This window comes from Pinus tabuliformis, chromosome X, assembly GCF_031772625.1.
Source record: "Pinus tabuliformis cultivar Carrire ecotype Pingquan chromosome X, CPIR1, whole genome shotgun sequence".
NCBI classification, from domain to species: Eukaryota; Viridiplantae; Streptophyta; class Pinopsida; order Pinales; family Pinaceae; genus Pinus; species Pinus tabuliformis.
This window is the reverse complement of record NC_142308.1, coordinates 952,423,851-952,447,591: the sequence shown is the minus strand read 5'-3', so window position 1 is coordinate 952,447,591 and position 23,741 is coordinate 952,423,851. Positions and strand designations below refer to the sequence as shown.

At 39.7% G+C, this 23,741-nt stretch overlaps 1 protein-coding gene across 1 annotated transcript in view; it reads right to left on the bottom strand.

The window, feature by feature from the left end:
• Positions 1-3,420: 3,420 nt before the first annotated feature.
• Positions 3,421-23,741, bottom strand: part of LOC149142848 (uncharacterized) — a 146,094-nt gene continuing 125,773 nt past the window's right edge. The window contains exon 3 of the mRNA XM_089451603.1: positions 3,421-3,594. Coding sequence (XP_089307729.1) covers positions 3,421-3,594 — 174 coding nt within the window. The remainder of the gene's footprint in view (positions 3,595-23,741) is intronic.

Sequence of the window (23,741 nt, the reverse complement as noted above, 5' to 3'; positions counted from 1 at the left end):
CTATGGTTTTCCTATGGTTTCCCTGGTTAGGCTTTGGAGATTTTGACATGTACCAACTTCATGATAAAGTTGTGCTATATTGTAATGTCCCTGATTACTTGAGCACAAAGACATCATTTCCGCTGGCCTAACTGTCTCCTTTAGGCTAGCAAAAAGAAAATTTACTAAGGGGCTAAGGAGTTTTGCCCAATTTTGATATTATTATTATTAATAAAAGGGGGCAAATGATTATTAATAAAAAAAGGAGAAGAAAGTGACTTGGAGAAAATAAGTGGATCATAAATAAAATAATAAAAAAGAAGAGTTCTAAAGGATGGAGAAGATTCAACAAGTCTTAAAAAAGGGAAGAGGAAGCCGTTCCTCATCATTCTATCTTGTAATTTCTCATTGTGATTGTATTGGAGCTCAAGTGAGTTTCAGCTCGAGGATTTCAAGCGAGACTCTCACGCTATCTTCGGTGGACACCATTGCCACCCTAGCTAGTTCCCATCCAATTCCAATGGACATCATTGCCACCCTAGCTAGTTCCCATCCAATTTCGGTGGACACTATTGCCACCCTAGTTGGAATTGCATGAATTATTCAGATTTATCATTTGACCTCGCTGCTGGTGACTTGGGACTAGTTATTTGTTTGCAGGAGGCATTTCCCAAAGAAGATCGAATTGCTTCAATTGATTGTGATCCACTTTGGGAGGGCCAAGATCAGATTGCTTTTTGCTGAAATACCTATCATTACAGAGGGGCTGAACTCTTTTTCTATTGAGGGCCGAGTTGTTGGAGTTCCGGATTATCATCTTAAGCCAGATTTTCCTCATTCTCCTAGAGGCCGAGTTCAGATTGTATTGCAGGGTATTCTGTCACAGTGGAAGGCTGAAATTATCACTCTAGGAGGTTGAATTTACATCTCCCAAGGAGAGTCAAATTTCATTACCAGATTTGAGGCTGAATTAGCCCTTATTGCAGGACGAATTTATCAGCACCCAAAAAGGCAGAGTTGCACAAGAAATCATCCATTAATTTCAGGAGGCCGAGTTGGTTGTTTGGAGGCCAAAACCGCTCAGTTGAAGGATGAATCTCTGATGATCATTCTGTTCATCAAAGCTGTCAGTCAACTTCTGAAAAGAGAGGCCGATCTCTGAAAGTTTTATCTACCTTTTGTGGCGAAAATTATATCTCTGGAGGGCCGATTTCAGGAGTTCAAGGGATATTTATTTAAGGCCAAATTCCTTCCTTTCTTTGGAGGCCGAGGCTGTTCCTTGGAGACAAATTTTTCTCTAATCAGAAGAGGCCGAATTCTGTCCATCTGGGCAGAGCACACTTATTCATTTGAAGGCTGAGATTTAACCAGTCGAATTCCACCTAAGAGATTAATTTCTGAGGCCAAAAATTCTTCTTCAGGAGGCCGTATCTGTGGAGACTGAGGAAGCTGTCATTTCCAGAATTATCATCTACGCCAGACTGAGTTGAATGAATTCTGAAGCTGCCAAGTTTATTCTTCTACCAGATCGAGTTTCCTTTGGTCTTTCAGTATTGGATAAGTATATCAGTTCTTTGAAGGCCGAATTGGTCTATTACCATGCTGGAGCTAAGTTCCCAGGTTCCTTATTGAGTTGCACTGTAAAATCCTTCAGAACAGATCAATAAAATTTGTATTCTACCCCATCAATATTTCTTGTTGAAAGTGCTCATTATTTTGTTAGCAAAATGTTTGACGGAATCTTTGCTTGCCAGCTGTTTGTATAAATTCTTCAAAGACAAAATTTTGTTTGCATTTTGATTTTGAATGATTTCTACCAATGTTGCAGTAATCGTTATCGGAATATTATCGGCGAGGGGAAAAGTCAGAAAAAATCGTAAAAATCGGGAAAATATCGGTAAAAATCGGGAAAATATCGTAAAGTACAAAAATATTCATTTTTTTTTCAATTTTTTTAATATCTAAAGCATCCACAATATAAAATAAATACATTGACACATAAATATGATAAAAGGACTAATATATAAGATGTAGACCACATCCTCTACTAGTGACAAGGGTAGCCTAGGTAGGTTGCGTCATCTCCTCCTCCTCCTCATCAAAAAATCGGAGAGAATAAACAAAACAAATAAACAAAGAAACATAAATTCCAAAAGATTTTTTTCCCAAAAAATCGCGATTTTTTTCAAATTATCGCGATTTTTTGTGAACAAATTAAAAAAATAAAAAAATAAAAAAATTAGCATAAAAATCGGGCGATAATATCGCCAAACTCAAAAAATCGCGATTTTCCGATTTTATCACGATAATATCGCGATTTTCGCAACACTGATTTCTACTGCCAAGCTTTTTTCAAGTCTGAGTCAAGCTCCTACACTCTGATCTTGTCAATATGTTTGCCAACATTGGTTAGAAATTTATTTTTTCTTTCTTCTTCTGCCAGGCTGGGAAGAGTTCAGAAATAGTGGCTCAAAGGTGAAAACAATCATAAGATATATATCTAGAATTATTGTACGACTCTTCATGCATGTTTATTCGGCCAATCATAAAATCAAAAGTTGGCAGCAAAGTAGAACACCAAACCACGTCAATGTTTCAAAACTTACCTAAACTAGAAGACTTGACAAGGGATTTTTTATATTGAAAAGTATCCTTGTTTACCACTGCTTGTTCAGAAAAAAGTTGGAGATGGAGTATTCTTGTGTACAACCACTTGCTGGGAAACAACTAGAGATGTCCTTTCAACAAAATTCAGTGTTAGAAATAAGAGCTCAAAGGTCCAAGCAACAATAAGTATCAAAAATAAAAATAAAAAATAAGAGCTCAAAGGTCAAAGAAATCATAAGATATCGAGGTGGAACATCTTTTCCGGACATATCAGGTTGCTACGATGTTTTGGTCAGAGTTTCAGGCTGAGTCTCACTGCTTTACTGCCCAGTTGTCATGAAAAGGTCTCCTGATGGGAGACAATGGGATGATTAGAGATAGTTGCAAATCCTTCTGGCATTCAATGCAGTTGCTCATTGATAGCTTTCTTTGGAAGCACCAACAAAAAGATACCTTCCAAGCAGATTGTTCCCCACTTAGCTTAGGGAAATTTGAAGAGCTTTAGGTAGGAGTTGGCTTTGCCTGTAAAAGTCAAACTCCGTGTTTTCAATTGTGATTTTGAGTCTCTTTCCCTCGGTTCCTGGGTGTATATGCTTGCCTTTTGGCTTTACAGGGTGAGATTTTCCCACTTACCCAATTGTTTGTGTGATGTAATTCTCTGCCTTATGATGTACTTATTTGTTTCATGAAGTAATATAAGCAGCATTTCAAAAAAAAGAAATCATAAAATATCAAACATGTAGAATGACTGTAAGAGTGTGCATGCATGTCTACTTGTACAATCATGCAACCTAAATTTGACAGCAAAGCAGAACACCAAACCATATCAATTTTTCAAAACTTACCTGAAGTGGAAGACTTGACTGGGAATTTTTGATACGGGAGAGGAGCATCCTTGTGTATAACTGCTTGTTCATAAAGAGCTATAGATGGAGTTTTTTTATTTACAACCACTTGAGAAAATTCTGGAGATGTCCTTTCAACAAAATTTAGTGTTCTGGCAATAACCTGTAAATTTATGGCCATGTGAGTAAGCTTACGCCTTGATTTTCAAATGCTTTGGAAAACCAAAGTAAAATTACCATATGATTTTAATGTGACATAGGGAAATCCATTATGCAATATAAAACTGCATTTGTAATAACAATGGTCGTCTTGTACCAAGCTGCATGCATAAAATTAAGTGGCTCACGGTAGGTAATATCTTCGTAGAATAAAATTATTTTGTAGAAGATGGATTAGAATAGCTACACTAATACAATGGTACTATGATATTTTTAACGTCTAACAAGCACAAAAATGGTATTCCTAATCTACCTTAACTTGAGATAATGGCATCTGATTATGTTAGAATAACAGAATGGATACAATGCTTCCTTATTAATCATCCATGACCCTAAATTTAATATTATTCATCTCTAGCCTAGTAAATTTCAGGTATGTGCACATCTATTAATTCCTATACAAAACATACAGTTGACTCGAAATGGAAAAAGGATTATATAGGCTTTCTGTGCTGCTAGAGGAAAGATAACAAGACAAGTTCAAAATTGTGAGTTCAATAATTGATAGATAAACACAATCAAACGTATATCTTACATAATACCAAATACTAAAAGAAAATCCATTTATCATAATTTCTCAATCCTTATTTTAATTTCAAATTAGAACTTACGACATCTTTGGGTTTGTCTATAACAACAAAATCGACCAAATTCTTGTCCAAAACATTTCAAAATTGAAAGGTTTCAATTAGCAAATGAAAAGGCCAAGAAACATTTTCTAATATCAATAGAGAGGAGATATCCGAGCACCACTAAGCCATATCCATTGCAAAATCATTTTTAATGAAGACTAAAGCCTTAACTGGCAAGTCATAGGAGCTCAACACTACATGCCAGTGTTATTTACTAGATTTAACACCTAGGCAAAAACTCTGAGACAACATATTGGTGTAGTTAATCAGCAAGTGTACAAGGGATTGCTTAATCATGTTAAAACTTAAATCTTAATAATTCTTGAATAATAATACAAACATGTAATGTCTCTTGCCAAAATATGCTAACTTGCATAATTTTTTAATTTTATCTTTTATGCATTTTGACAAACAGTTTGTATAACGAATAAAATGAACATTTACAGCAGAGATATTTTTTCAAATATTGTGCATACAATTAAACATGAAAATTTCTCAATAGTATTCCCAGGCATAGCCAAATTTTATTAAATTTGATCCAGAGATTACATGCAAAATATTAATTGTTGGATCCTGGAAATTGCTTCAACAACTGGCATGATTTGGCTGCAAGACTGAGATGAAGAGTATGGCCTCCAAAATACAATCATAATCTCCTCAATCAATTTGGCCCTCCAAGAACGAACTCAACCCTTGAAGATTAACAAGGCTTCCCCCAAGAATTTGGCCCACAAAACAGAACTCATCGCCATCCCCACCCCACTCCCCAAGATATAAAATGCAAAACTATTTTAGACAAATGGATCAATCCGTCCTCAAGCTCACCATTCTCTGGCAAAAATCTCGTCACTAAGCACATGTGAGGAATCTGGATGATTCCTCCTTTCCTGGCTAGGGTGGATATGTCTCACCACTGAAACCAAACTTGATCAACTAAGGTGAATAGCTGCACCACCGAAACTAATCCCCACTAAGGTTTTCACCCGTTACTCATAAGCTCCAAGAGCTCACCAAAAAACAATTTAGAAAAATAACCAAAGCATGTCAAAACTGAGCTCCAATTCTCATGTTATAGCTTTTATCATTAGAATACCATGGGTCATCAGAATACCATGGGTCATCAAAATACCATGGATCTCCCCTTTTTACCTTTTTCCCGCTCAATAATATAAAGTGACTTTATAAAGTTTTTATTATTTTTCCCATAGTCACTTAATAGCACCCTTTTAATTTAATTATTCACTGTCACTTCTAAATGTTGCTTTTTTCACCCGAATGACAATCAAACAATTAAATTAATTGATCCACTTTTTCCTTCTATAGCCTACAGGAATCAAATAGGCTACTGTGTTGGTGACCATTCGGAAAAGGGGACATTACAGTCCTCCCTTCCTGAGATTGCTTGCCCTCAAGCAATTCAGAACTTGCATATCAATACGAGGATCCCAAATATATCTGCTATAGAATGCTCCTACATATATCTATTGTACCATCCCAACACCACTGAGCCCCACGTTACTACCATATTCTACCATTCCTCGAAGCAAATTACTGCAATGTAAACCATTTTTCATAAAAATCCCTGGTGAAGTTGAAGGGCATAGCTCCTTATGATACAACCTAATTATAGTATTATTTTCCCTCAGCTTTGTTGCAGAGGCATACTGTTTGGTTTTTTTATGAGAAAAACCCACTTCAAGAACCTCATGCTTCCCACTCAGTAACTGGTCATTTTCATTTTCTTCCATATAATACCTAATCCTTTGCTGCCGCAGAGCTTTCTCCCCTGTCAATGTCCAATATGGAAAGCTTGGGAGTATGAATTGTCTCAGCAAACAATCTGTGAAAATAAACCAGGGGTGGCTTAACCACACATTTGTTGGAAATTTAGTAGCCATGGTTGGTATTTTCATCAAGAAAGGAAAAAGAAAAATTAAATTTTAAATTAATTATTCCACAAGTGTCAAGTCGGCTAGGCCCCTTTGAGGCATCTATTCGACCCCCTTTGGAGACTATTTGTTGAAATTCATTTGTAAACTAGAATTTCTAATCATGATAATTACTTGTGACTGATATATATGTTTCCTTTGTAGTGTTTACTCCATTAAGTTATGTTATCAAGCAATTATAAATTCAAAAACATAAAGAAAAGTAGAGATCATAGTGCACATGAAACATGGACACCAGAGATTAGGCCAATGGCCAGGGAAAACCCACAAGGGTAAAACCCAGCAATCCTTTCCTTATAGAATCTTAGTCAACAAGAAAGAAATCCAAGTCATAGACAAACTGACGAGTAGACCAATTACCCAAGTGCCAAGTCAGCCCTTCGCCATCAGTTTTCATGAAGTTCTGTCCATAAGTTATCACGTCTGTCATACATCTGCCAGCAATCCTTTCCTTATATAATCTTAGTCAACAAGAAAAAAATCCAAGTCATATACAAACTGACCAGTAGACCAATTACCCAAGTGCCAAGTCAGCCCTTCTCCATCAGTTTTCATGAAGTTCTGTCCATAAGTTATCACATGTCTGTCATACATCTGCCACATGCCTGTCCTTAATACTGTCTTAGAAAAAGGTATATGAACTGCCACAGAAAGGCTGTGCAAGCTGCCTTAGAAATGCCCTTTGTTCTGCCTCAGATATGCCATGTGAAATTCCTCTAATATGTCATGTGAAGTGTCTCAGATATGTCATGTCATGCAAAGTGCCTCAGATATGCCTCAAATGTGCCATGCGAAGGACCTCAGAGATCCGAATCTCTTTGACAATATCTGCTAGATGCCAAATTGGTGGAGCGAAAATGCCAATAGATGGTTGTTTGTCCATGCGTAGAGACACGTCTCTTGGGCGGAATGATTTGACAAATGAAGGGCCGACTTGGCAAATAGGATTTGACTAAAGACACAAAAATTCATTTTTCTTACCTTTTTAAAAGACATCCAAATGGGACATGATAAAATATTTTTTTTTTGACTCAAATAAATTATTTTTGACAATTTACGAAATCATAATTATGAAGACCGAACCTGATTACAATTTCAATACTCCTTAACTAGGTAGGTATTCATAATGACTCATCGGGATATGCTCAAGTTGAAGACTTCTATAAGAAAGGATCCAAATTGATAAGCATCATTGATGATAACATCATCATAACCAGCATTGTCAAATTACCAATGCCTTGACAAGTAAGCTCTATCTCTCCACTAGATCAGAGCAATGCTGGGACACATTCAACAAGACACCACACTGCCTCTCCGAGGCTCATACTCCACCTAGGTTCACTAGAGTATGTCCTCCACAGGACCATTTCCTACTTGTCACAAGGAAATGTCAATCCATCAGACCATTCTTTAACCAAGTCCATGTACTTAACTTACAGTTGTTAGTCCTAGCCACAATACATGACTCGAGAATGTCTGTCCAAGATGCTTATCCAATCCACCGTTCTCCCTATCCGTGCCCATGTACATGACTTATGGTTGTCAGTCCTATAACCTGTTACCCACCATTTTGTGGGTGATATCCCTAGGAGAAATTTTTTCTCCAAGATGGTCCTCAACTGACAACCAATAGCCCCTTGCAACCACCAACTACCTCATTGTGCCATTTCTCCACCACCTAAACCAGCAATGTGGTTCCTCATCCCTCTGCCATGATCGTATGTTTGAAGGTGGGCCTCCCGAACCTAAAGGTATGCCTTGTCATTTCGTAATTGAGTATTGTAGTTCATTTATCATGGACACTTCTGAGCATGGATTTATGGGGGGATTCGGCGGAAAGAATGGGTTAGCTCTGTGGTCTCATCCCCTAGTCCCCTTTTTGGATGTTAACCTTGGACTCTAGTCCCGTGGAAACTCTTTTACTGACCATTTGGCTTTAGGGATGGTATTTCACGCGAAACCCAGATATTGGTTGCGTGGTCCCGCTTCCCCATCCGCATATATTACCCCCTTTCCACTCATTATTACTCCATTCATCATTTCTCCCATTTGGGTCCACATTCCTCCATTGGGTCCACACAAGGTTAGTTCTCCCATTCCCCTTGCCCACACCTTGGGTCAGGCCTAGAATAATGCCCTGGAGGTTGATGCAACTAAAAAGAAAAGAAAAAGCATAATTGGCCACATTCAACAGGAAAATGTACCACAAAATGCAAAATATGGCCAGGACAAACACATTTAGCACGTGGGCAAAAGCCAATACATGAGCTCTACTCCATCGTCATGACCATCACCCTGGTTCCTGCACGTTCTATGAGCCTCCTTCATCATATAGGAACCCATGGTTGTCCCAACCCGTGGTGAGCAATGAACCGCCCTACCTTAAAAGGGGGGTATCCACTGTTATATCTCACATATCATGCTCTTACCCCTTGAGCCCCGAGCAGTTAATCAAAAAATCATAAAAAGGCAAAAGGCATTTAAAGAAGGGTAGAAAAATCAAGGTCGAGGCACCTCATGTACCACGATTTCTCCCTCCTATACATTATATACTCAAGTGTGGGTTTCCCTTTTATTAGCTACACTTGTACCCTAGCATGTGGGCCAGGGTTGCCCCTTCTCATCTCTATTTCATTCACCTCTCTATCACATACCACCACCTTTAAAGGATGTACCTTGAACCTATTATCCCCTTTAGAAGTAGAAACCACCTAATAGGATAGTTGACTAATCCCATTTGGAGCTAGACATTAGCACATGCCAAATCCCATTATCGAAAAGCAGGCCATTATGAAGCCCCCACCTATGGTCCATGGTTGGTAAGCTCTTTTACTGGATTTCTCTAATGACTTGTTGTACTGGAAGGCTAGGGGACGCATCGGATCTTATGCAAGATTGCAGATGGTCTCCATCTTGGATTTGGTCTCCCTATACGAAGTCCTAACCCTCCAGAGGGCTACACTGGCACATGTAGGGTGTGCGCTGAGATCCATGGGGCTCCACAGCAGTAGACAACACTCCATGGATCCCCGGGATGTTCAAAGATTACTCGTGATTCACCTATTTGACGAGGAAGATGCACCTGGTTCACCTTTGCCTAGCCAGCCCCACAGATGTACCATGCACTTGACCGCTGACCTAGGATTTGTAGAATGATGTGGCATCACCTACACCATCATCGGAGCCCTTATAGATGATCTACATGCATCTTCGACTCATTTGGAGACCCATGAGGTTATTATTGTGCCCCACACCCACTGGGAGCACCACAGTTTTATTGTTTGGAGAACAAGGGGCCAACCCCTTGTCCATCACTTTTAATTGTCCTATTCTTCATTATGGCACCTATGGACTCCATTAGGTCTCCTCCAAGGCCCAACGACATGCACTATTCATTACTCAACCTCTTGAGAGACTTATTCTTTTGTTTATGAGCTAGTTTGGTGTGCTTGTCACCAAAAGTTAGTTATTTTGCACATTATTTTATTGTCGGAGCTAATGTAGGCCTAATTAGCTAAATCAAACTCATTAGACGTGTATAAATACAAGTGATGTGAATTCATTTTAGCATCATCACTTGGATTGGATTATATCTTCTTGTGAGATTTTTCGCTATCTTTTGAGGATGAGACTTTTTGGATGAATGGATGAATTTTGATTTTTGGTTATTCTTCTATCTTGGAGCTTCTATGATTGGCATATCTTGGTGATTGGATATATTCTTCTTACATGTAAGTACTATGTTAATGTTATTTTGATTCTTTATTTTGCTGCATTCATGATATTGGGATTTTCGCTATTCTAGGGTTAATTTGCTACTTTTCTTGGAACAAAATTGTGGAAATTAAATCTCTAAGTAGTGATGTATCATATGATTGAGCCATGTTTGAATGAATGAATGTTCCTAGAGACATCCTTGTCTTGACAAGTCACCAAATATTGTTGAACGAAGTATAAATGACCTTGAAGCTACTTCCATTAAGCCCTAATGCCCAACGAAGTTGTCTTTTAGGCCTCCTTGACAAGTGGAAATCAATCCAAACTCTAAATCTTCCATGACTCCATCTCTCCCAAAGGACAAAGCACTGGTTCTCCTCTAGTGATCACTTTAAAGCTTATTTCTTTCACCTTCCCCTCTTTTTCTAGGCCTAGCCTACATAGGTCACCTAGGGCATCAATTATCTCACAATATAGCCATCCAAATACTTCAATTTTTGTTCCACAACTACGTTGTTGTGTCCTTAAGAAGCCCTCCAAATTTCATGAGATTCTGACGGTGGGATCTTGAGATATCGCAAGCCCTAGCTCGAAGACCAATTCTTGCCCTTGGTTTCCCTTAGGCTAGAAACCTCACTGGGATCCTTGCATTGCCTTTCATTGAAAATTCATTCCTTGATCCCTTTCCCCTCCCTAATTAGGTCAGGTATATTAGTGGTTGCTAAATCCTATCCTCTTGACCTAGACCTCAAGTCCACTTGGTCTCGTGTGGTCCCATGCGCTATCAAGGTTAATTCTTCAAAGATCATCTGGAACCCAAGTTTCCACAAGAATTCTAGGGCTTAGGGATCTCCTTTATAAGACACATACTCAAAACCTAACCCTTGAAATTCTCCCCAAGCCTTTCCTAGAGAGCCCTCCATCTTGTATTTCAAGACAAGAAAACCACAATCTTGAACCTCTCTTGTGAATAGGCTTCTAGGATCACCCTTCATCCTATCTTTGATCTATTCATCTTTGTGATCCTTATCATACCGAGTCTCCTCCCAACGGTGAAAGTCCATAAAGGGTAGGGAGCTTTAGCTAAGGTGACAATGGGTTGTTGCTCCATTGCAATTGTCCCTTTAGGATTCCCTCCTAGGACCCCTGCTAGTCTGAGCGTAACATTTTGGCGTCATTACCGGGACACGAAACGTGTGTTTTGTTCCCCATACGACACATTGACATATCATTATTGGCGACTCCATTGGAAGAACAAAGCCCTAGTTCTTCATTGAACTTTAAGGTCGATGCTTGTAGGGTGAAGCAAGCATTTTTCTAGGCATCTTTAAAATCACCCTGGCAACTCCTACAGAATTTACATGTATACCCGAAGTAGGGTGTCTTTCTTTGATGATTTTCCCACTTTGGACATCGCTAGCGTCCCTGGGCACCCCAATCATGTCACAAGAAGGATGGTACGTGGGGTGCCTGTGTTTGATGGTGACCCAAGCTCTGCAATTGACCATGTGGAAAGATTTAATGCACATACTTCAAAGGAGAAAGTGGTCCACCAAGATGTCCTTATGTTGTTATTCTTTAGTTCTCTCTATGGTCATAACTCATGGTTGCAAAATCACGAACCTAGGAGCATCTCATCTATTGAGGAGTTCGTTGATGGCTTTCTTAGGCATTTTCAAGTATGCCCCACATTGAGCATTCAAGAGGAAGGCTTCATCGAGCATCATCAAGACCTTGAGAATCTAAGTGATGAATGGGAAGATGAGTCCTCCTTGGGTCCACATGATGAAAAGAATGATTTTGAGAACACGTGTTGGGAAGGATGAGTCCATGGAAAGTGAAGTTGAGACTAACCTTACCTTTCTCAAGGATATTACTCTCGATGAATCTCCTTTTGAGAACCTTGAAGAAGGTGACCCCATTAGCCCCTTGGAAGATGACATTGAAGATTACTTCCACATTGAAAAGGAGAAATGGGAAATTGTTGGTCCTCAATTTGATTGTGCTCCCATTTATGACACCGACAAGGAAGATGAGGTTGAGAGTGGTCTCCCCTTTCTCTCAGGCATTATTTATGATGACATATCCATCGATACCCTTGAGAAGAAGGGTCATTATTTTCCCTTACATGAAAAGGATGATTTTGAGGAGGAAAAACCCGTTGAATATAATACTTCACCCTCCCCTTTGCCTTATCCTTTTGTTCATCACTTCAAGTCTTCCACAAGTGATTCCCTCGCCCCTTTTCAAATGATCCCGAGTGACCATGAGCCCTTTCCCCCTTCTGAGTATGGTGTCAAGGAAGAACCCCTCATTGACTATACTTTATCTCCTTTGACACACCCTCAAGATCATGATCAATTTATAATCCCCCCTTTTTGGTATGATCATCATGGGCAACCTACTTGTGTTTTTCCATCTCATCAGTCTCCCTTGCCTACTAATCATAATCCTATAGAGGCCATAAAATATGACATAAATGATAAGGACCATAATGGAAATAATATGCCCGAGGTTGCCATCTATTAAAAGTTTATGAGCCTAATCATAGACAACTCTATATTTTCATTAGAAGAAAGGCTCTCATGGACTAGATTACATCCTTTTCTTTCATCTTCTCACGTGATCATCCATGTGTAGGCATTCTATTTTCCTACCTCCCACCGGCCTTATCATCCATGTGATTCTGTCCACATTCACTTTGGCATTTGCTACATGAGTAATCATATAGGCCGGCATATTTATATTGATTTGATGATATGTTGGTTGCACTGGCTTTATGATTACACTTAGTATTAGTTTTGTATATGCATGTTAGGGTAGGATGCATTGCATGCTAATTTCCGCATTAGAACTAATGGCATATGATATTTTTCATGGTAGATTATAGCTGCATTTAGACTAAAATTTGCATATTTTTATTTTCTGTTGATTTTAGGGCCTAACACCAAGCATGAGTGATCATAAGACACCATAAAAACATGCTTCCAAGTGGGTTTAGTCTTTGAAATATGCTAGTAACAGGTCTATGGTAACCAAGAGATTGTTGGAGTTCTTGTGACCTCCCATTCGAGTAGCTTCGTCCACTTCTTCGAGACATCACGTCCCAGTTGGAGCCAGATGTTACCTACGTCATGTCCAAGATGGTCCTCAGCCGACAGCCAGCACCCCCTTGCAGCCACCAACTAGCTCATTGTGCCATTTCTCCACCACTTGAGCCAACCATGCGGTCCCTCACCCATCTACCATGATTGTATTTTGAAGGCGGGCTTACCGAACCTAAAAGTATGCCTTGTAATTTGGTAATTGAGTATTGTAGTTTGCTTATCATGGACATTTCTTAGCATTAATTAATGGGGGGATTCAGCGGAAAGAATGGGTTAGGTCTGTGCTCTCGTCCCCTAGTCCCCTTTTTGGATGTTAAACTTGGACTCTAATCCCGTGGGACCTCTTTTACTAACCATTTGGCTTTAGGGATGGTAGTTCATGGGAAACCCTGATTTTGGTTGCGTGGTCTTGCTTCCCAATCCGCATATATTACCCCATTCATCATTTCTCCCACCTGGGTCCACATTCCTCCAATGGGTCCACACAGGGCAAGTTCTCCCTTCCCCTTTCCCACACATTGGGTCAAGCCTACAATGATGCCCCAGAGGTTGATGCAACTAAAAAGAAAAGAAAAAGCATAATTGGTTATTTTCAATAGGAAAATGTACCACAAAATGCAAAATATGGCCAAGACAAACACATTTAGCACGTGGGAAAAAGCCAATACATGAGCTCTACTCCATCATCATGGCCATCACCCTGGTTTCTGTAGGTTCTATGAGCCTCCTTCATCATATAGGAACCCATGATTGTCCCAACCCCTAGTGAGAAATGAACCGCCCTGCCTTAAAAGGGGGTATCCACAGTTATATTTCACACATCATGCTCTAAGCCCTTAAGCCCCAAGCAGTTAATCAAAGAAAAATCATAAAAAGGCAAAAGGCATATAAAGAAGGGTGGAAAAATCAAGGTCGGGGCACCTCATGTACCACGATTGCTCCCTCCTATACATTATATACCCAAGTGTGGGCTTCCCTTTTATTAGCTACCCTTGTACCCCAGCATGTGGCCCAGGGCTGCCCCTTCTCATCCCTACTTCATTCACCTCTCTATCACATACCACCACCTTTAAAGGATGTACCTTGAACCTATTATCCCCTTTAGAAGTAGAAACCACCTAATAGGATACTTGGCTAACCCCATTTGGAGCTTGGAGACATTAGCACATGCCAAAGCCCATTATGGAAGGGCAGACCATTATGAAGTCCCCACCTGTGGTCCATGGTTGGTAAGCTCTTTTACTCAATTTATCTAATGACTTGTTGTACTAGAAGGCTAGGGGACGCATTGGATCTTATGCAAGATTGCAGATGGTCTCAGGGAGGCTAGGACACATGTATTCCAGGATACCCAGAAATCGTTTTGGGAAATTCCACCCGGAGACAGTTTTATTAAAATAATTAATTATTTTTTATGGGTGCCTAAGTCTAAACTTAGGAAATTAAAATAATTAAAGGGTATTAATGAAACTAGGTGTGAATCTTCTACGAGAAGATAGAGATCAAGTCAATATGATTTAAGCCATTGATTAGAATCTAATCTGGGCCGTTGATTACTCAACTGGAAGATTATAAGGACTTCGATGGGCATTTGGAAAATAGACCAAGCAGATACTCAGTTGCCCAAGCAGATCGATTTTCTCACTAGTTGAAGTTCGGCAAGAGAAAATCGAATCAGAGGGAGAGTTGCAGGTTGGAGAGAGAGGGCATCAGCAATAGTCAGGAGTGCAAGAAGCAAAGAGAAGAAGCAGAGCAGAGGAGGGACAACGCAGAGGTAGTGATGTTGGGACTACATAGTCACTATGCAGAAGGTGACGCAGTGAGGGCAATAGGTCCTCTCCAGAGTCAGAATTTCATTGTGAAGCATGAGAAAATTGTCTGTAAAATTTCTCACAAAAATTCCTCTTCTATTCTACTGGTTGTATCTTGTACATGAGATTTTGTTGGAGATCAATAAAAAAAACCCTCATCTTCTGCACTGGTTTTCCCACATTGAGTTTTTCCGGGCATAATTGTCCAAAAATAACTGTCATTGTGATTGTACTTGTGCTAGTATTTTTCCTTGCATTTACTTTCCGCGGTATTTTAATTGTGAGGGTTGCAGTAGAATTTATTTTGATATTTGTTGTAGAAACACTATGAATAACTTATTTCTGAATTAATAAGTAGAAGAAATAATATCAGTCACTGCAGTTGGATTTCTATTCAGAAATTTTCACATGGTATCAGAGCTAAGGAGAAGCAAGAGAACGGAGCCAGAAGAGCTAGCATTGAACAAAAGTGGGAGCTGCGTAGGCAGCAAATCGAATCCCCAAAGGGATTGCGCAGTCCAGGAGGGCAAAATTTTCGTGGGAAAATCTCTCTTTGAGTGAGTCGACAAAGAGAAAGATTTCCAGATCGAAGTTTGCCAGTGATAGAGGGAGCAGCGCAGAGCAGTCTTCAGGTGGGACGCAGTTTTTTCGGGCAGAAAAGCGTCAAAAATCAATAGGAAAAATAGCACAAATAAGGATGGAAAATCAAGATGTCTCTGAATTATCTTCCAGATTGGAAGAAGAATTCACATGCTTGTCAAGTTCAACGTCAGCAGATGTTTGGTATATTGATAGCGGGGCTTCAACTCACATGACTGGAGTACGAGAATACTTCTCGAGCTATCAAGAAGAGCAAATGGAATTCCAGATCACTATGGGAAATAGAACGAAGTGTACTCCAGTAGGGAGAGGCACCATAGCATTTCAGAGGGAAACGGGAACCAGCATTCGTGCCACTAATATTTTGCATGTGCCCGGGTTAGGAATGAATCTGATTTCAGTGTCCCAGTTACAGGACAAGGGATACGATGTATACTTCATTGGAAGGAAAGTATACGTCAAACATCCAAGCTAGAAGAAGATGAGACAAATTGGAGCTCGAAGCAACAGACTGTATAGATTGCAGCTCGAGTCTCCAATGGCATTGATAGGCAGCAATCATAATGGTGAAAAGGAACTAAATGAACTGTGGCACAGGCGAATGGGACACTTACACCATGGAGCACTGAGGATGCTCAGAGAGACTATTACAGGAGTTCCAGTCCTCAGTATTGAGCATGATGATGTATGCAGAGGATGCGTACTAGGGAAGTATGCTAAGGCAGCTTTTTCCAGAAGTAACAACAGAGCGAAAGGCGTATTGGGATTGATACACTCAGATATTTGTGGCCCAATGTCCACAAGAGCTCTTAGTGGTGGCGAATACTTCGTCACCTTTATTGATGATCACTCTAGAAAAACCTAGATCTATTTCTTAAAGACCAAGGATGAGGTCTTTGATCAGTTCAGAGAGTTTAAGGCTCTCATAGAGAACATGACAGGGAAAAAGATAAAGGTATTGCATTCAGATAATGGTGACGAGAATACGGACAAAGACTTCACAGGTTTCTGCGCAAAGGAGGGCATCAAAAGAGAGTGGATAACTCCATATAATCTAGAGCAGAATGGAGTATCAGAGCGAAAGAATAGAACTATTGTTAGGGCGGCAAAGGCTATGTTGTATGACTAGGACTTGCCTAGATTCTTATGGGCAGAGGCATGCAACATAGCGGTGTATATCCAGAATAGAACTCCTCACAAAGCATTGGGGAAGAAAATGCTTGAAGGGGTTTTCTCAGGGAGAAAGTCAAAAGTGAGTCATCTCCGGATATTCGGAAGTGTGGCATATTGTCACATTCCAGACGAGAAGCATAGTAAACTGGATCAGACTATAGAAAAGGGATACCTCGTAGGATATAGTGAGACCTCGAAGGCATACAGAATCTACATTCCTAGCAGCAGGAAGATTGTAGTAAGACGGGATGCAAAGTTCATGGAGGATAGAGCTTTCAGGAAATCTCGAGAGATGCCAGCAGAAGATCAGTCAACGGATGTTCCATTAGTCCAACAACAGCAGGGGCAACAAGGAGGACAAGCAGGAGGACAGACACCAGGATCGAGCACAGTGACCAGTACCAGTATTTCCTCAGGAGTAGGAGATCCTGGCAGTTCTCAGCAAATGGAACAACAGGAGGAAGAATTGATTGAGCCTCCTACCACCAGTGGTAGAACCAGTAGGGAAGTACGGCAGACACTAAGGGACGCAAAGGAGTTTGTTGGAGCTCCCAGAACTGACAAAAGGCAGCGTAGACAGCTTGACAGATACCAAGCCTTGGTAGCACAGGTTGAAGAACCTTCCAGTTTTCAGGAAGTCGTACAGCACCAAGTATGGGTGGATGCCATGGTAGAAGAATACAGTTCTATCATGACGAATGATGTCTGGGAAGTGGTACCTAGACCAGTGGATAGATCCATTGTAGGATCAAGGTGGATCTACAAGATCAAGTACGCTGCAGATGGCAGTGTAGAGAAGTATAAGGCTAGGTTCGTAGCAAAGGGGTACGCACAAAAGGAAGGAATAAACTATGAGGAGACCTTCGCCCCTGTAGCTAGATATACCTCTATCAAATTTGTTATATCCCTAGCAGCTCAGATGGGATGGGAGATTCACCAAATGGATGTCAAGACAACATTCTTGAACGGGGTGATCGAAGAGGAGGTGTATATTGAACAGCCCGAAGGCTTTGAGACTCATGAGAAGAGAACTCATGTATGCAGGTTAAAGAAAGCCCTATATGGGCTCAAGCAGGCACCCAGAGCTTGGTATGGTCGGATTGATAGTTACTTGCAACAGTTGGGATTCATCAAGAGTGATGCTGATCCCAATCTCTACTATCTAATGGTGGAGAATGGGCCACTTATTCTGGTTGTTGAAGAAAGTGTAACTAGGTTCGGTCTTCATGACATTGTAATTGTGATTTTTGTAAACAAGAAAATGAATTTAATTATTATGCCTTGCTGCATGGGTTTCATGAGCAAGAGGTTTTAGTGGCTCCCATTGAGAGCCTTAGGATTTATTTTAAAGAGTCAATGTCATGCTCTTCTTGAGCCTATGTGTAATGTATACAAGTCTATATAAAGGTCTAGAACAACCCTCCAAGACAAGCACAATCCACCTGAAGACATCAGCCACCAAAACGATGAAGAGAGCAGCTATGTCAGCCTCAAAATATATATTAATAGTCATGTCGGCTCAATAAAGAGACACATCGGTTCACATTGACACGTCAGCTAAATATGGGAGACTAACCACTATAAATATGCAGCTAGAGTCACCACAGAGACAGATTTTCAAACATACCTCTGCAACTTTGGATGGCACAGTGAGTGCAGGAATCTCGGATAAGTAAAGTGGACAGTATTTTCGGATGGATAAGGTGGTACAGGAATCTCGGATGAAAATAATCTTAGTGATTCGGTTGGAGAAACAGTCTATGGTTTTCGAATAGGGATGACAGGGGTATATACTCTCAGCGTATAATCTCGACATACTTATGAAGAGGAAAGTCATGGAGAGACACTCTTTGTCTCGGCCTACTCTCTAGATACAATCACAGTCTTGGCAAAATCATGAGGAAAAGGATTACAGTGATCTCACAAAAATAAACTTTGTTTCATGAACACAGTCATGACCTCAACATAGTTGCAGTCATGATATCAATCATGATCCTAATGAAGACAAAGTCAAGACAATGATGAAGATCTCGGTGAAGGTGTAGTCCTATGTTGCAGGAAACTTCAAAGAACCTGGCGTTTCGGGCCATACCCGTACCTGAAACTCTGAAACTTGGCGGAAACTCGGCGGAAACTCGACCATCATGTAATCATATATTAGAGTTAATATAGACTTCTTTTTCCTTTTAAATTGTCATATATGGGTCTTATTCCCTTTTTTCTGGCAAGATAATGTGTTATTCACTTATTTCTTTATATATATATTTTTAGATATACATATATGACGTTTCCGCTGACGTTTCGGCCCACGTTTCCATTTTTGGGAGGTGACGTTTCTAAACGTACTCGTTTCGGAAACTCCGAAACGTTTCGGCGTTTCGTGCAACTTAGGTGTAGTCATGGTGCAGCAGTAATGAATATCTCTGTAGTGCAGTAATGATGGACTCAGTGGTGCAGCAATAATGATGATCTCAACAGTGACAAAGAAGAATATTGGTGTCTTGGTCTTGGAGTGGCTTCATAGGTCAGGGATCACGGTCTTGGTATTTTTCAATTGGAAGTGCGGGTTTTCCTCAACAAGAGGGAGAGGTTTTGGCCCTGGCAAAAAGCCAACATCTTCTGTTCTTGTCTCTTTGTTTTTCGGTAACTATTAGATGAATATAAGAAGACACACTCTAATAAGAACAAGTGAAGACTGTGCTAAGAAGAAAAATCAAAATACCTCACAAGTAGTTATCATGCTTGAAGAATCTCATTAATTCTAACTGCCCTAGATTCTTCAACATGGTATCAGAGCTAAGGTGCTGAAGTCAAAGAAAGGGCAGCAAAAAGAGACATACAAGTATCAGTTTTCAAGAAGGGCATCAAAGCAAGTTGAAGGCCTTCATCAAGATTGAAGGATTAGTCTACAACAGCAAGGTTTTTTGTCTACATAATCAAGGAAATAGTCTACAACAGCAAGGGTTTTTGTCTACATAATCAAGGAGACAGTCTACAACAGCAAGAACTTTTGACTCCACAGTCATCATCAAAAGGCCACCAAGACTCTCATCAAGATGTCTACAAAGCAATGAAGCTCAAAGGACCTCAAAATTGAAGATCACATCATCTTGAAAAAGGTTGAAACCCTAGAAGCAGTCCTTATCTACACTACAAAAGAAGGCAATAAGGCATGGACATCTTCAAAAGATCATCTCCTTGCCCTAGAAGAAGATCATCTGAGGAAGCAGCAAATCATCCTCATCAAAAGGAGCAACCTTTTCTATTGAAAGGCTCTCTCATTTGAAAGAAGATCATCCAAGAAGAAGCTCTAATATATCTTCTTCAACCATCATCAAAGCAATTAAGGTGAAGATTTCATCTTCACATGTCAAGTAAGTATCTTTTCATTCTATAATCAAGTTTGGTTAAATGACTTTGTGTTTGCAAGGAGATCTATAAATCGGTTGGGTCATCAAGATTCCTTGCATAAGAAAGGAGGATAGATATAGTCCCTGGAAGAGAAGTCATATGAAATCGCGCAGGAGAGGTGAGATAAAAGAGAGATATGAAATGCTAGAAGATATACTCTCTGAAATATAGGAGAGGTGACATAAAAGAGAGATATGAAATGCTAGAAGATATACTATCTGAAATACAGTAAAGAAGGTCATATCACTTAGACCTGATTGAAGGTATCAAAGAATGAAGGAATATCTTCATAAGATCTCAATTGGGAGATGAAGATAATCATCAATGTTCTAACTGATAGACAAGGTAACAAATGTCCATGAACAAAAGGTTTACCTCATTCAACAATTTGTGGTCTCTATCCTAGAAAGGAGGATAGATATAGTCCCCAGAAGAGAAGTCATATGAAATTAGGCCTAGGTCCTATCATCCCTATGTAGCAGGAGAGGTGATATAAAAGAGAGATATGAAATGCTAGAAGATATACTATCTAAAATACAGTGAAGAAGCTCATATCACTTCGACCTGATTGAAGGTATCAAAGAATGAAGGAATATCTTCATAGAATCTCAATTGGGAGATGAAGATAATCATCATTGTTCTAACTAATAGACAAGGTAACAAATGTCCATGAACAAAAAGTTTACCTCATTCAACAATTTGTGGTCTCTCTGCTAGATATAGAAAAGTTGATGGCAAAAGTATTGAAGGTTAAAGGACTCAAACATGTGCAGAAAGGAAAGGGAAGTTAACAAATCTCTACTATGATTGAGATGATATCCCTCACAAAAGGATCCTATCATAAGCTCCTAAATCTTTTGTTACAGATATGACCATGATAATAAGATGTATCGTGGCATCATGGAAGCATTAGAAACAAGAGCTCGTGACATCACCATGGGAATCATGAAGGACAAAATCCATGACAATCAAACATGAAGGATATAGCTCTTGGGAACCTCATTGGACATTAAAGGAAAGGAAGAAGTCATCCAGGACAAGGCTCATCATACATCAAGTCAAAAAGGAAACATCTGCCAGATGGGGATATGCAAGATCCTCAAGATTCTCTGATGGAATCCTCAACGGAGGGTTCACTAATCTAGAGAGGAAACAAGTGTTTCATCAGGAAATCCAACTTATGGAATTCATGAGATGATGGTATGATGACATGAGAAATGAAGCAGATCAAGGGATTGAAGATATTTTCAATCAAGGAAGCTGCTAGAAGAAGCCTAGATGACCTAAAGGTAAAATGAGGTATGTATGCTTGTATTTAATATTATAAAGTCATGTCGTATGGTTGTAGGTAACATGGATGACTACTTCTATCTTGAGAAGCATGATCAAGAGGAAAAGGACCTCTTCCTCTGAAAGGATGCGAGAAGGCATAAATCACACTAGATGAAATCAACATAATATGTCCCCATATGAAGTATGAGGTGGTTGACTACAATTAAAGAACTCTGATTGAAAGCTCCTGTGAATGGAATGTGTGAGGAAGGAAGAGATCATGAGATATGCAACCATGATGAAGGCAATCAAGATCCAAAAGACCAAGAAGTCAAGATCCAAAAGACCAAGAAGATTTGAGAAGGAAATCTCCCAGAAAGATATGAAGACTCTGATGGAAGTCTCAAAAAGATGAAGACCCTTGACAATGGATATTTTTGGGAGATGTGTCAACATGTATGCAGGATGTTGATACCTACAAGAAGATGTCATGATGAAGAGCCATCTCGTAAGGTACTATTTGATTTAATGTTATGTTTTGATTTCTTGAATAATATCTGGATGAGTTCATGCAGGGCTACTAGAACAAGAGTTGTAAGTACAAGTATAACTAGCATTCATGTGGTGGATGGAAATCCCTTAAAGAAACATGATGTGGAAGAAGTAGCCATATGAGGAAGGTTCAGATATGTATTAAGAATGTCACTTTCCATGAAGAAAGGAATGACATGACGAACCAAGAAGGAAAGTGATGGATGGCTAATGCCCTACAAGGAAGAAGCTCGACTGAATTTCATGACATCAAGGAAAGAAATTGATCAAGCAACTGAAGGACCCACAAAGAAGAAGTTGTTGATGAAAAGGAGAGTCCCTAGTTAAGAGGGAGCTCTGACAAGTCCCTAATTAAGAGGGAGCTTGGACAAGTTCCTAGTCAGAGGGAACTTGGGTACATTCCTTTACAGGAATGGGCATATCCTCCCTAATTGAGAGGGAGAGATAGACACAACATTCTTGTCTTCATCTGGGAAGAAAGAATGGAGGATTGGGTAATCATTTGGCATCTGATGCTCTTTGAGGATGTGTAGGGCATCCAAGATAAGAGTAGGCAAGAGGACCGATATTCTTTGAGGGCTGGGAACCCAAGATAAGAATATTCCTAGAAGGTCATACTTAGTGAACACCCGGGTGGGTATGTACCTTGAGAGACAATGATGAAGGTGTCTATAATCATTGGTCTTGCCAACATTGTGCTTTGATCTAATGAGAGATAGAGTTTTCAGTCAAGGCCTTGTTGTGGAAACAATGTTGGTTACTATGATGCTATACAGATGGGTTACCAATCTGATTCTTCTTATGAGAAATTCTTCAAATTGAGAATGACCAAGTACCATCATGAATACCTCCCTAGTTAAGAGGGAGTGTTGAAGAAAGTGTAACTAGGTTTGGTCTTCATGACATTGTAATTGTGATTTTTGTAAACAAGAAAATGAATTTAATTATTATGCCTTGCTGCATGGGTTTCATGAGCAAGAGGTTTTAGTGTCTCCCATTGAGAGCCTTAGGATTTATTTTAAAGAGTCAATGTCATGCTCTTCTTGAGCCTATGTGTAATGTATACAAGTCTATATAAAGGTCTAGAACAACCCTCCAAGACAAGCACAATCCACCTGAAGACATCAGCCAGCAAAACGATGAAGAAAGCAGCGATGTCAGCCTCAAAATATATATTAATAGTCATGTCGGCTCAATAAAGAGACACATCGGTTCACATTGACAGGTCGGCTAAATATGGGAGACTAACCACTATAAATATGCGGCTACAGTCACCACCGAGACAGATTTTCCGACATACCTCTACAACTTCGGATGGAACAGTGAGTGCAGGAATCTCGGACAAGTACAATCGACAGTATTTTCGGATGGATACAATGGTACAAGAATCTCGGATGAAGATAATATTACAATGATTCGGTTGGAGAAAGAGTCTATGATTTTCAAATAGGTATAATAGGTGTATATACTCTCAACATACAATCTCGGCATACTTATGAAGAGGAAAGTCATGGAGAGACACTCTTTGTCTCGGCCTACTCTCTAGATACAATCACAGTCTCGGCATAATCATGAGGAAAAGGATTACAGTGATCTCACGATAATAAACTTCGTCTCATGTGTTGGAAACACTGAGAGGAGGGTTGAATCAGTATTTCTTTTCAATTGTTATTTTTACTAGTTAGATCACTTATATTTAGAACACAAAATGAACAATAAGAATAAATGCTTTTATTAATTTCTTCTTTACAATAAATCAAGTACAATATATGTAGGGCTCCAACCCTAGATGAAGACATCGATCTTCACTCTCCCAGGCTCCAACCTGTAATATGCCAAGCAATGACTCGGACTTCCAAGGCTCTAA